Source organism: Ranitomeya imitator, chromosome 6, assembly GCF_032444005.1.
Source record: "Ranitomeya imitator isolate aRanImi1 chromosome 6, aRanImi1.pri, whole genome shotgun sequence".
NCBI classification, from domain to species: Eukaryota; Metazoa; Chordata; class Amphibia; order Anura; family Dendrobatidae; genus Ranitomeya; species Ranitomeya imitator.
This window is the reverse complement of record NC_091287.1, coordinates 1,469,199-1,482,573: the sequence shown is the minus strand read 5'-3', so window position 1 is coordinate 1,482,573 and position 13,375 is coordinate 1,469,199. Positions and strand designations below refer to the sequence as shown.

The window sequence follows — 13,375 nt, the reverse complement described above, 5'->3', positions numbered from 1 at the left end:
AGCCTGGTCTATGGATTGAGGATTGGGTAGGACCTGCGTGCTTAGCTCCACAATACAGTGCCATGTTTGGACTGATTCCATGCCCCCGTCTGGAAGCCTGGTCTATGGAGGGAGGATTGGGTAGGACCGGCGTGCTTGGCTCCACGTTGGACTGATTCCATGCCCATGGCAGGGAGATAGGCTTCAGATGGAGAAGCCAGTTCCATAGATCACGCTGATGCTTGGGCTCTGGAGACCATTGTAATTTTGTCCTTGTGCAGACAAAATGCTTAAAGCACAACATTGGGCCAGTACCTGGACCCCTGATACAATGGAAGCTGAGTAACTGGAAGACAGATCATTACAAGTTGAGCACCTTTAATTACAGAAAAAATTTCAATAAAACTTTTTGTCAATTGGCCACCACATTCACCATCTTCCCGTAACTGTGGAGCAGCTTTTAAAAGAAATTACAAAAAGAGATACATTACAGTGTCTGCAATCATGTGATCGGGGCGGATATAGGTGCCCTAGCCTAAGCCAAAGACCTGGGTGAACACCAGCGGGAGGTCATTTAAAGAGACAACTTTTCATCAGGACTTCGGTGGCGGATCCAAATTGCTTCACATTTCTCCTGAAGTCCTGGAGTCTGCGCAGCTCCCGACGCTGAGGGGCCGATGTTGGCTTCTTTATGTACTTCACTTCACTAAGAAGCTTATCACACAGATAATGGAGCCACAGAACATTGGAGTGTGGCCTGTATGAGGACCAGGTGTTCCTGCAGAGAAGGAGGACATGAGCGTGAGTGCAGCCCAATCTGGCCTATAAAGAATACGTGGATGTAATTACCCAATCACCCTCCTTTCCCAACCAACAGAAGAAGCCATAATAACTGAGTCTACAGAGGAGACGCAACATAGTAACATAGTAACATAGTTAGTAAGGCCGAAAAAAGACATTTGTCCATCCAGTTCAGCCTATATTCCATCATAATAAGTACCCAGATCTACGTCCTTCTACAGAACCTAATAATTGTATGATACAATATTGTTCTGCTCCAGGAAGACATCCAGGCCTCTCTTGAACCCCTCGACTGAGTTCGCCATCACCACCTCCTCAGGCAAGCAATTCCAGATTCTCACTGCCCTAACAGAAAAGAATCCTCTTCTATGTTGGTGGAAAAACCTTCTCTCCTCCAGACGCAAAGAATGCCCCCTTGTGCCCGTCACCTTCCTTGGTATAAACAGATCCTCAGCGAGATATTTGTATTGTCCCCTTATATACTTATACATGGTTATTAGATCGCCCCTCAGTCGTCTTTTTTCTAGACTAAATAATCCTAATTTCGCTAATCTATCTGGGTATTGTAGTTCTCCCATCCCCTTTATTAATTTTGTTGCCCTCCTTTGTACTCTCTCTAGTTCCATTATATCCTTCCTGAGCACCGGTGCCCAAAACTGGACACAGTACTCCATGTGCGGTCTAACTAGGGATTTGTACAGAGGCAGTATAATGCTCTCATCATGTGTATCCAGACCTCTTTTAATGCACCCCATGATCCTGTTTGCCTTGGCAGCTGCTGCCTGGCACTGGCTGCTCCAGGTAAGTTTATCATTAACTAGGATCCCCAAGTCCTTCTCCCTGTCAGATTTACCCAGTGGTTTCCCGTTCAGTGTGTAATGGTGATATTGATTCCCTCTTCCCATGTGTATAACCTTACATTTATCATTGTTAAACCTCATCTGCCACCTTTCAGCCCAACCGTGGTCCAGTCTATAGCTTACCTCTTCATAAAAACTGATTAGATTGGTTTGACAGGAGCGATTTCTCATAAACCCATGCTGATATGGAGTTAAACAGTTATTCTCATTGAGATAATCCAGAATAACATCCCTCAGAAACCCTTCAAATATTTTACCAACAATAGAGGTTAGACTTACTGGCCTATAATTTCCAGGTTCACTTTTAGAGCCCTTTTTGAATATTGGCACCACATTTGCTATGCGCCAGTCCTGCGGAACAGACCCTGTCGCTATAGAGTCACTAAAAATAAGAAATAATGGTTTATCTATTACATTACTTAGTTCTCTTAGTACTCGTGGGTGTATGCCATCCGGACCCGGAGATTTATCTATTTTAATCTTATTTAGCCGGTTTCGCACCTCTTCTTGGGTTAGATTGGTGACCCTTAATATAGGGTTTTCATTGTTTCTTGGGATTTCACCTAGCATTTCATTTTCCACCGTGAATACCGTGGAGAAGAAGGTGTTTAATATGTTAGCTTTTTCCTCGTCATCTACAACCATTCTTTCCTCACTATTTTTTAAGGGGCCTACATTTTCAGTTTTTATTCTTTTACTATTGATATAGTTGAAGAACAGTTTGGGATTAGTTTTACTCTCCTTAGCAATGTGCTTCTCTGTTTCAAGCTTTCAATGACTAAAAATATGCAGTTCTCCATGCTGCATGACACTGATGTCAGGCATGCGCACACAAAAGGGGGCCCACTATCAGGCCACAGGGCTGACTACCAGGCCACGGGGCACGCCCACACAAAAGGAGGCCCACTACCAGGCTGAAGGGCACGTATAAGAATAAGAGGGCCGACTACCAGGCCGCAGGGCACGCCCATGCAAAAGGGGCATACTACCAGGCTGAAGGGCACACACAAGAATAAGGGGCCTGACCACAGGCCACGCCCACACAAAAGGGGTATACAACCAGGCAGATGGGCACGTACAAGAATAAGGGGGCGGACTACGAGGCCACGGGGCACGCCCAAGCAAAAAGGGGGTATACTACCAGGCAGAAGGGCACGCATAAGAATAAGGGGGCTGACTACCAGGCCACGGGGCATGCCCACGCAAAAGGGGGTATACTACCAGGCTGAAGGGCACGCACAAGAATAAGGGGTCTGACTACCAGGCCATGGGGCACGCCCATGCAAAATGGGGTATACTACCAGGGAGAAGGGCACGCACACGCAAAATGGGGCCCACTTTCGTTTTCCAACAAATATAATCATGGCTCCTGAGATGTTAGACACATACAATCGACGTTCTCAGGCATTATCCTTTCTGCCACGGGGGGCTCACCTTAATTATAAACTGCAATTAAAGCCAAATGACATTAGAGAAGCCCACAAAAATAATAAAATCAATGAAGGAGATGAGCCATAAAACAGGCAACTGTGGCAGGAGGGGAGTGCCCCACAAAACACAAGCTACTGGCAGGAGGGGAGTGCCCCTCAAGACTGAAGCCACAGGCAGGAAGGGAGTGCCCCACAAGACACCGGCCACTGGCAGGAATGGAGTGCCCCACAAGACACCGGCCACTGGCAGGAATGGAGTGCCCCACAAGACACGGCCACTGGCAGGAATGGAGTGCCCCACAAGACACGGCCACTGGGAGGGAGTGCCCCACAAGACACCAGCCACTGGCAGGAGAGTGCCCCACAAGACACTGGCAGGAGGAGAGTGCCCCACAAGACACCCTCAGGAAGGGAGTACCTCACAAGACACAAGCTACCGGCAGGAGGAGAGTGCCCCACAAGACACAAGCCACCGGCAGGAAGGGAGTGCCTCACAAGACACAAGCCACCGACAGGAAGGGAGTGCCCCACAAGACACCCTTCCTGCCAGTGGCGGGAGTGCCCCACAAGACACCGTCCACTGGCAGGAGGAGAGTGCCCCACAAGACACTGGCAGGAAGGGAGTGCCCCACGAGACACCGGCCACTGGTAGGAAGGGAGTGCCCCACAAGACAAGCCACCGGCAGTAGGAGAGTGTCCCACAAGCCAAGCCACCGGCAGGAAGGGAGTGCCCTACAAGACAGAAGCCAACGGCAGGAAGGGAGTACCCCACAAGACAAGCCACCGGCAGGAGAAAGCCCCATAAGACACCGGCAGGAAGGGAGTGCCCCACAAGACACAAGCCACCGGCAGGAGGAGAGTGCCCCACAAGACACAAGCCACCGGCAAGAGGAGAGTGCCCCACAAGACACAAGCCACCGGCTGGAAGGGAGTGCCCCACAATACAAAAGCCACCGGCAGGGAGTGCCCTACCAGACACAAGCCACTGGCAGGGAGTGCCCCACAAGACACCGACATGAAGGGAGTGTCTCACAAGACAAGCCACCGACAGGAAGGGAGTGCCCCACAAGACAAGCCACCGGCAGGAGGAGAGTGCCCCACAACACACAAGCCACCGGCAGGAGGAGTGTCCCACAAGACAAGCCACCGGCAGGAAGGGAGTGCCCCACAAGACACCGGCAGGAAGGGAGTTCCTGCCAGTGTCTTGTGGGGCACTCCCTTCCTGCCGGTGTCTTGTGGGGCACTCCCTTCCTGCCGGTGTCTTGTGGGGCACTCCCTTCCTGCCTGTGTCTTGTGGGGCACTCCCTTCCTGCCGGTGTCTTGTGGGGCACTCCCTTCCTGCCGGTGTCTTGTGGGGCACTCCCTTCCTGCCGGTGTCTTGTGTCTTGTAGGCACCATCTAGCGTAGCCAGCTTCTAAATCTGATAAAACTTAACCTTTAATTTATATGATAAAAAGATAATAAACAGACAAAAAAATTATACAGTGCTCAAAAATTCCAGTGCATGTAATAAAATGGTACAATCTCACCCAACTGTTGTTTCCTGATTTTCCACCATTCATAAAGGATCAGGACAGGTGAACTTGAAGTAACGAGAGGAAAAAATATGGGGGGGGGGGTCTGACTTCCCTGTCGTGCCCTCTGCAAAAAGACTCCCACCCTGACAAGGGCAGTACCCAAGTATGAATCTACTACACGGTGCCCATGATAGATATAGCCTCCCTGAGTAATGTGTCTTCCTTTCCCAACGCATTTCCTCCCCTGTTCAGGGGGTTCATCAGGGGAAATAGTTCAGGTTCATGAGGGTCTCCTGCAGTGGCAGGTCTGACCTCCCTGTGTGATAAATGCCTCGGTGTGAGGGCACAAGGTCTCTCTCTCAGACAAAGCCTGCTGTCTTTATATAGGGAGGTGGGCGGTATTTCTGCTACCATGGCGTCTGTCATCACTTCCTACTGTGGGTTAAACGTTCCCTTTCATCAGGAGTATAAATCATACCAGACACCCAATTAATAGCGAAGTCTCTTATTTAATTAGACATCACTTGTATGATCCCCTTCTTTTGTAAACGCGGGTAAATAACAGGTAGCGTTTAAGTTCTAAGATGCCTCCCGGTCACCTGACCACAGGTCCTGTTCAGCCATGTATCAATCAGCATTACTGCGCTTGTGCGCTTATTACTGGAGGCCTGGTCATGTGACCGCAGGTCCTAGACTGCACTCTAATTCATCGCGCATGCGTACTTGCCTACAGTCCTATCAAGCCATGTATCAGTCGGCATTACTGCGCGTGTGCGCTTATTTTTGGAGGCCCGGTCATGTGACCGCAGGTCCTGGACTGCATTTTTCTCTGATCCCATCACGCGTGCGCACTTGCCTGCAGGCGCAGGTCCTGGTTTCACTTTCATCACCCGGATCTCACTGCGCTTGCGTTAGAGATTCACTTATAGGTACAAAAAAAAAAAAAAAAAAAAAACTTTCCTTCCTTTTTTCTCCTCTTTTTTTCTTTTCTTTCCTTTTTTTCTTAGGTACAAAAAAAATTATTTTCCCTTTTTTTCCTTTCTTCCCTTTTTTGTGCAGTTACATTTACATATATTGTTTGGTAACAGAATACTATCGTTAAGCTGGTGCATTCTGTTCCACAGGTACCGCCCACATTCCACAACACTTCCTTCTGTCCAGGGGGTGTCAGTTTGAAAAACACAATGAATTTGTTGTGAGACTCTTGGAATTCTCTCTCAGTAATAATTTTTTTACATTTGATGGAAAGACCTACCACCAGCTCAGGGGCACCGCGATGGGTAATCCATCGGCGCCAAGTTACGCAAATTTGTTCCTGGGCTGGTGGGAGGATACAGTGGTCTTTTCAGAAGTCCTAAATAAATTCACTAGATTTATAGATCTATGGGTGAGATTTATTGATGAGGTCTTTATCCTTTGGAGGGGTACGAAGGACATGTTTGAAGCTTTTGTAACTGTCCAGAACGTTAATGAAATTGGTCTTCGTTTTACCTCAGTTATTGAGACACAAGGGCTACCTTTTTTGGACATTTACATCAGCAAAACAAGGGATGGAGGCACACTGAGTAGTTCTATTTTTCGTAAACCGACATCAACAAATTCCCTGTTGAGATGGGATAGCCATCACCCCACCACACAAAAAAAGGGAATACCAAAGGGACAATACCTAAGATTGAAACAGAATTGCTCAGATAATGATGATTTCAAAATTATGGGCTAATGATTTAAGAGAGAGAGATTCCAGAGGAGGGGATACCCTGACCGGGTCCTGAGGGAGTCATTTCAATATGCACAAACGCAATCCAGAGAGGGTCTGTTAAAACCTAGAAACAGAAATCAGGAGAATCTGGGCGTTATTCGCCTGATTACAACTTTTGATAATGGGGCATGAGCAGTACGTGATATATTGAAAAAACACTGGAGGGTTCTTCAAATGGACCAAGATTTGGCGGATGTCATTGGGGATACACCTCAAATCACGTACAAAAAAGGGCAGATCGCTTAAAGACAGATTGGTGCATAGCCATTAGTCAGACCAGAAGTGAAGAGAACTTGACTACCCGAAAAACCAAAAGGATGTTATAAATGTGGACGATGTGTGGTCTGTGACTATGTACAAACAGGAAATAAATTTGCAAATGATACTACACAGGAGGAGTTCATGATCAAGCAATTTATTAACTGTAAAACCACAGGTGTGATCTACAAGGCGTCCTGCGTATGTGGGTAAGACGGTCAGGGAGTTTAAGAGGAGGCTTGGGGAGCATCTAGGAGACATTCGCAATGATAGAGACACGCCACTAGCAAAACACGTAAACGGTTGTCATGGTGGTAGATGTGACTGTCAGATTTATGGGTATTGATCGAGTTAAACCACCCATCAGAGGGGGAAACTACGATAAATTAGTCCTGCAGAGAGAATGTCACTGGATATACCGATTAGATACCCAACAGCCTCTGGGACTCAATGAGCAGCTTAATTTCAGCTGTTTTCTTTGAAATATTGATTTCCCCTTTCCTCCCCTCTCCCCCCCCCTCATAATAATCTCAGTAAGCGGTATATTTGATGGCCACCAGGCATGACGAGTATCTGGCCGGATAATAGTGGATGGGACTTATGAAATGACCTAAATAGAAAGGTCTTACTAAATGACCTACATACCGAGCCTCGGCTATATATATATATATATATATATATATATATATATATATATATATATATATATATATATATATATATATATATATATATATATATATATATATATATATATATATATATATAGTAAACATGGGTTTATAAAATTCACTGCAGTAATATGATTGGTGAGCTAGGGCCTTATACAGTGTATAGATTTTAATGGAATGTGGGCGGTACCTGTGGAACAGAATGCACCAGCTTAACGATAGTATTCTGTTACCAAACAATATATGTAAATGTAACTGCACAAAAAAGGGAAAAGGGAAGAAAGAAAAAAAGGGAAAATAATTTTTGGGGTTTTTTTTTGTACCTAAGAAAAGAAGAATAAAAGGGAAAAAAAAGGTAATAAGCTTCCCTGGTCTATATGGAGAATAAGTATACATTAGGCAGCCGCAAGCGTGTGGCGTAGAGGACGCGCTTATTACCTTTTGCCTACATAATATAAACACCTATAAGAAAAGGCACCACACAAGAATGAGCATATAAAAAAACCTTTATTAATAACAACAAGACCACAGAGTAGTCATAAAATTGCCTAAACAGGCAAAGGTGAGACAGAACAGACACAAGACAGATGGTGGACAAAAAACCTGGAAGTAACAATAAAGTACATATGTACATATAAAAAAAGTAATACACATATGGGGTATGAGTAAACTAACTCAAGCAGCAAGGCAAGTAAAGTGGAACACGGCAGAGGTAATCAATAGACAGTGCTATAATTAATACTCAATGTATAGAGAAAAACAAAGCGTAGTCCACTCATTGCACACAGACCCAGTGTGTACCATGTTATAAATAGCAAGGCTAAATGAGCCGTATATACAGGTCCGTGAGCAATAAAGAGGACGCCATAACCTTATAACAGTATAACCACTAAGGTGCCTAAGCGGCAAGTATATACCCACATGATGGAGAGGAACCAGGAGTCCACCACACCCGACGCGCGTTTCGCAAGGAAATGCTTCGTCAAGGGGCGGATAGACGTTGGGCAGGTACCTTTTTATGTGTGTTTAATGGCCACAAGAGTGTACACAGCTGTGCAACGCTAGCGCTGAAGAACCGGAAGTTGCCGTTGCCATGGTGCTGACAATAAACCCACAAGGGATACAACCATAGGAAACCACAAAAGAACCTCCAAGTAATATCTTGCGGAACACCGCACCATAGAGAGGCACATAATCGTGAAGCTAAAAGCCGAATAATCCGTGATGTGCAAAGAACAGCGATCACTGCATGAAACACTTCCGGGTGACCGGCCGCAAAGTGAGAAGATAGCGTGAAAGGAGGTCAGATTACCGAGCCAGCGCTACAGCATAATGGTAACCTGGCAACGGCAGCGCGTGCATGCCTGACGCACAGCAGGCAAACAGACCAACAGATGGCGCCACCAGCGACAAATCTGTGAAGTGAGGAGTAAAGCTACAATGGTACATCCTGAGATGTAAGTTTGTAACCCCTAAAAAACCAGAACATGCTGGGTGGAAAGCGATATGCCTGCAGGCAAGTGCGCACGCGCGATGGGATCAGAGAAAAATGCAGTCCAGGACCTGCGGTCACATGAGCGGGCCTCCAAAAAAAAGCACACACGCGCAGTAATGCCGACTGATACATGGCTTGATAGGACTGTAGGCAAGTACGCATGCGCGATGAATTAGAGTGCAGTCAAGGACCTGCGGTCACATGACCAGGCCTCCAGTAACTAGCGCACACATGCACTAATGCTGATTGATACATGGCTGAACAGGACCTGTGGTCAGGTGACCGGGAGGCAAGATACAGTTATATGAAAAAGTTTGGGCACCCCTATTAATCTTAAGCTTAAGGTTTTATAAAAATTGTTTTTTTTACAACAGCTATTTCAGTTTCATATATCTAATAACTGTTGGACACAGTAATGTTTCTGCCTTGAAATGAGGTTTATTGTACTAACAGAAAATGTGCAATCTGCCTTCAAACAAAATTTGACAGGTGCATAAGTATGGGCACCCCACCAGAAAAGTGAAATTTAATATTTAGTAGATCCTCCTTTTGCAAAAATAACAGTCTCTAGTCGCTTCCTGTAGCTTTTAATGAGTTCCTGGATCCTGGATGAAGGTATTTTTGACCATTCCTCTTTACAAAACAATTCCAGTTCAGTTAAGTTTGATGGTCGCCGAGCATGGACAGCCCTCTTCAAATGATCCCACAGATGTTCAATGATATTCAGGTCTGGGGACTGGGATGGCCATTCCAGAACAGTGTAATTGTTCCTCTGCATGAATGCCTGAGTAGATTTGGAGCGGTGTTTTGGATCATTGTCTTGCTGAAAGATCCATCCCCTGCGTAACTTCAACTTTGTCACTGATTCATGAACATTATTGTCAAGAATCTGCTGATACTGAGAGGAATCCATGCGTCCCTCAACTTTAACAAGATTCCCGTTGCCGGCATTGGCCACACAGCCCCAAAGCATGATGGACCCTCCACCAAATTTTACTGTGGGTAGCAAGTGTTTTTCTTGGAATGCTGTGTTTTTTGACCGCCATGCATAACGCCTTCTTGTATGACTAAACAACTCAATCTTGGTTTCATCAGTCCACAGGACCTTCTTCCAAAAAGAAATTGGCTTCTCCAAATGTGCTATTGCCTACCTCAGCCGACTCTGTTTGTGGCGTGCTTGCAGAAACGGCTTCTTTCGCATCACTCTCCGATACAGCTTTTCCTTGTGCAAAGTGCGTTGTGTAGTTGACCGATGCACAGTGACACCATCTGCAGCAAGTTGATGCTGCCGCTCTCTGGAGGTCGTCTGAGGATTGTCCTTGACTGATCTCACCATTCTTCTTCTCTGCCTTTCTGATGTTTTTCTTGGCCTGCCACTTCTGGCCTTAACAAGAACTGTACCTGTGTTCTTCCATTTCCTTACTACGTTCCTCACAGTGAAAATTGACAGGTTAAATCTCTGAGACAGCTTTTTGTATCCTTCCCCTGAACAACTGTGTTGAATAATCTTTGTTTTCAGATCATTAGACAGTTGTTTTGAGGAGCCCATGATGCCGCTCTTCAGAGGAGATTCAAACAGGAGAACAACTTGCAAGTGGCCACTTTAAGTAGCATTTCTCATGATTGCAAACACCTGGCTATGAAGTTCAAAGCTCAATGAGGTTAGAAAACCAAAAAAAGTGCTTTAGTAAGTCAGTAAAAAGTAGGTAGGAGTATTTAAAACAAGAAAATGATAAGGGTGCCCATACTTATACACCTGTCAAATTTAGTTTGAATGCAGATTGCACATTTCTGTTAGTACAATAAACCTCATTTCAAGGCAGAAACATTACTGTGTCCAACAGTTATTAGATATATGAAACTGAAATAGCTGTTGCAAAAAAAAAACAAAACAATTTTTATAAAACATTAAGCTTAAGATTAATAGGGGTGCCCAAACTTTTTCATATAACTGTATCTTAGAACGTAAACGCTACCTGTTATTTACCCGCATTTACAAAAGAAGGGGATCATACAAGTGATGTCTAATTAAATAAGAGACTTCGCTATTAATTGGGTGTCTGGTATGATTTATACTCCTGATGAAAGGGAACGTTTAACCCACAGTAGGAAGTGATGACAGACGCCATGGTAGCAGAAATACCGCCCACCTCCCTATATAAAGACAGCAGGCTTTGTCTGAGAGAGAGACCTTGTGCCCTCACACCGAGGCATTTATCACACAGGGAGGTCAGACCTGCCACTGCAGGAGACCCTCATGAACCTGAACTATTTCCCCTGATGAACCCCCTGAACAGGGGAGGAAATGCGTTGGGAAAGGAAGACACATTACTCAGGGAGGCTATATCTATCATGGGCACCGTGTAGTAGATTCATACTTGGGTACTGCCCTTGTCAGGGCGGGAGTCTTTTTGCAGAGGGCACGACAGGGAAGTCAGACCCCCCCCCATATTTTTTCCTCTCGTTACTTCAAGTTCACCTGTCCTGATCCTTTATGAATGGTGGAAAATCAGGAAACAACAGTTGGGTGAGATTGTACCATTTTATTACATGCACTGGAATTTTTGAGCACTGTATAATTTTTTTGTCTGTTTATTATCTTTTTATCATATAAATTAAAGGTTAAGTTTTATCAGATTTAGAAGCTGGCTACGCTAGATGGTGCCTACAAGACACAAGACACCGGCAGGAAGGGAGTGCCCCACAAGACACCGGCAGGAAGGGAGTGCCCCACAAGACACCGGCAGGAAGGGAGTGCCCCACAAGACACCGGCAGGAAGGGAGTGCCCCACAAGACACCGGCAGGAAGGGAGTGCCCCACAAGACACCGGCAGGAAGGGAGTGCCCCACAAGACACCGGCAGGAAGGGAGTGCCCCACAAGACACCGGCAGGAAGGGAGTGCCCCACAAGACACCGGCAGGAAGGGAGTGCCCAACAAGACACCGGCAGGAAGGGAGTGCCCCACAAGACACCGGCAGGAAGGGAGTGCCCCACAAGACACCGGCAGGAAGGGAGTGCCCCACAAGACACCAGCAGGAAGGAGTGCCCCACAAGACACCGGCAGGAAGGGAGTGCCCCACAAGACACCGGCAGGAAGGGAGTGCCCCACAAGACACCGGCAGGAAGGGAGTGCCCCACAAGACACCGGCAGGAAGGGAGTGCCCCACAAGACACCGGCAGGAAGGGAGTGCCCAACAAGACACCGGCAGGAATTGAGTGCCCCACAAGACACCGGCAGGAAGGGAGTGCCCAACAAGACACCGGCAGGAATTGAGTGCCCCACAAGACACTGGCAGGAAGGAAGTGCCCAACAAGACACCAGCAGGAAGGTAGTGCCCCACAAGACACTGGCAGGAAGGGAGTGCCCAACAAGACACCGGCAGGAAGGGAGTGCCCCACAAGACACTGGCAGGAAGGGAGTGCCCAACAAGACACCGGCAGGAAGGGAGTGCCCCACAAGACACCGGCAGGAAGGGAGTGCCCAATGAGCCATGATGACATGGCAAGACAAGAGAAAAAAGCAGTGTGTATGAATTTGATCAAGATCACCCATATAATATATTCAAATGTACAATAAATCAGTTTATTTATGAATAAAACACAACACAAAAAGCACAAGATTTAAAAAAAATTAAAAGGCCAAGAATGGCCATGAAAAAGACAATTTTTTTTTTACACTTATTTTTCTAATTTGCTTAATAATAGCAATTCATTTGTATACTTAACATTCATGACACAAATTGTCTTTCATATTCGTTGACCTAAATAATCTATATATTTTACACATTACTTTATGTTCATTATATTATTTTCTTTACTTCAGCATATTTTACATTTCACATATTTTTCATTTTTTACACATATTGCACGCCATTATTGTCTTCAAAACTTCCACCTCTGGTCATGAACTTGCAGCTCTCTGGTGCCCCCTTTACCCTGCTGGCCACTAAGGGTATTGACAGAGGATAAGAAAGTGAGCGCAGCTGCTCTAATTTATGCCGAATATTGCGGCAAGTGATGTGACAGGATGTACAGCTCTGGCAACAATGAAGAGACCACTGCAAAATGGTCAGTTTGTCTGATTTTTCTCTTTATAGGTATATTTTTGAGTAAAATGTAAATTGTTATTTTATTCTATAAACTTCTGATAACATGTCTCCGAAGCTCCAAGCAATAAATTTTGTATTTATTTTTTGAAAATGAGAAATGGTCAAAATAACAAAAAAAATGCATTGTAGACCTCAAATAATGCAAAAAAAGCAAGTTCATAATCATTTAGAAACAACAATACTAATGTTTTACCTCAGGAAGAGTTCAGCAATCAATATTGTGTGGAATAACCATGATTATTAATCCCAGCTTTCCTGCGTCTTGCATTATTTGAGGTCTGCAAGCACTGGGTTTTTTTTTTTTTTTTTATTTTGGCCATTTTTCTTTTTCAGAAAATACAAAATTTATTGCTTGGAACTTCGGAGACATGTCAGAAGTTTATAGAATAAAAGAACAATTTACATTTTACTCAAAAATACCTATAAAGAGAAAAATCAGACAAACTGAACATTTTGCAGTGGTCTCTTAATTTTTGCCAGAGCTGTGTTTCTATC

General features: G+C 45.3%; 1 protein-coding gene across 4 annotated transcripts in view; it reads right to left on the bottom strand.

The window, feature by feature from the left end:
* Nucleotides 1-340: 340 nt before the first annotated feature.
* The window catches only part of HASPIN (histone H3 associated protein kinase), a 145,311-nt gene continuing 132,276 nt past the window's right edge, over nucleotides 341-13,375 (bottom strand). For all 4 annotated transcript variants that reach the window (XM_069729040.1, XM_069729037.1, XM_069729038.1 and 1 more), the window contains one exon: nucleotides 341-757. In XM_069729040.1, coding sequence (XP_069585141.1) covers nucleotides 550-757 — 208 coding nt within the window. In that variant the 3' untranslated portion in view covers nucleotides 341-549. The remainder of the gene's footprint in view (nucleotides 758-13,375) is intronic.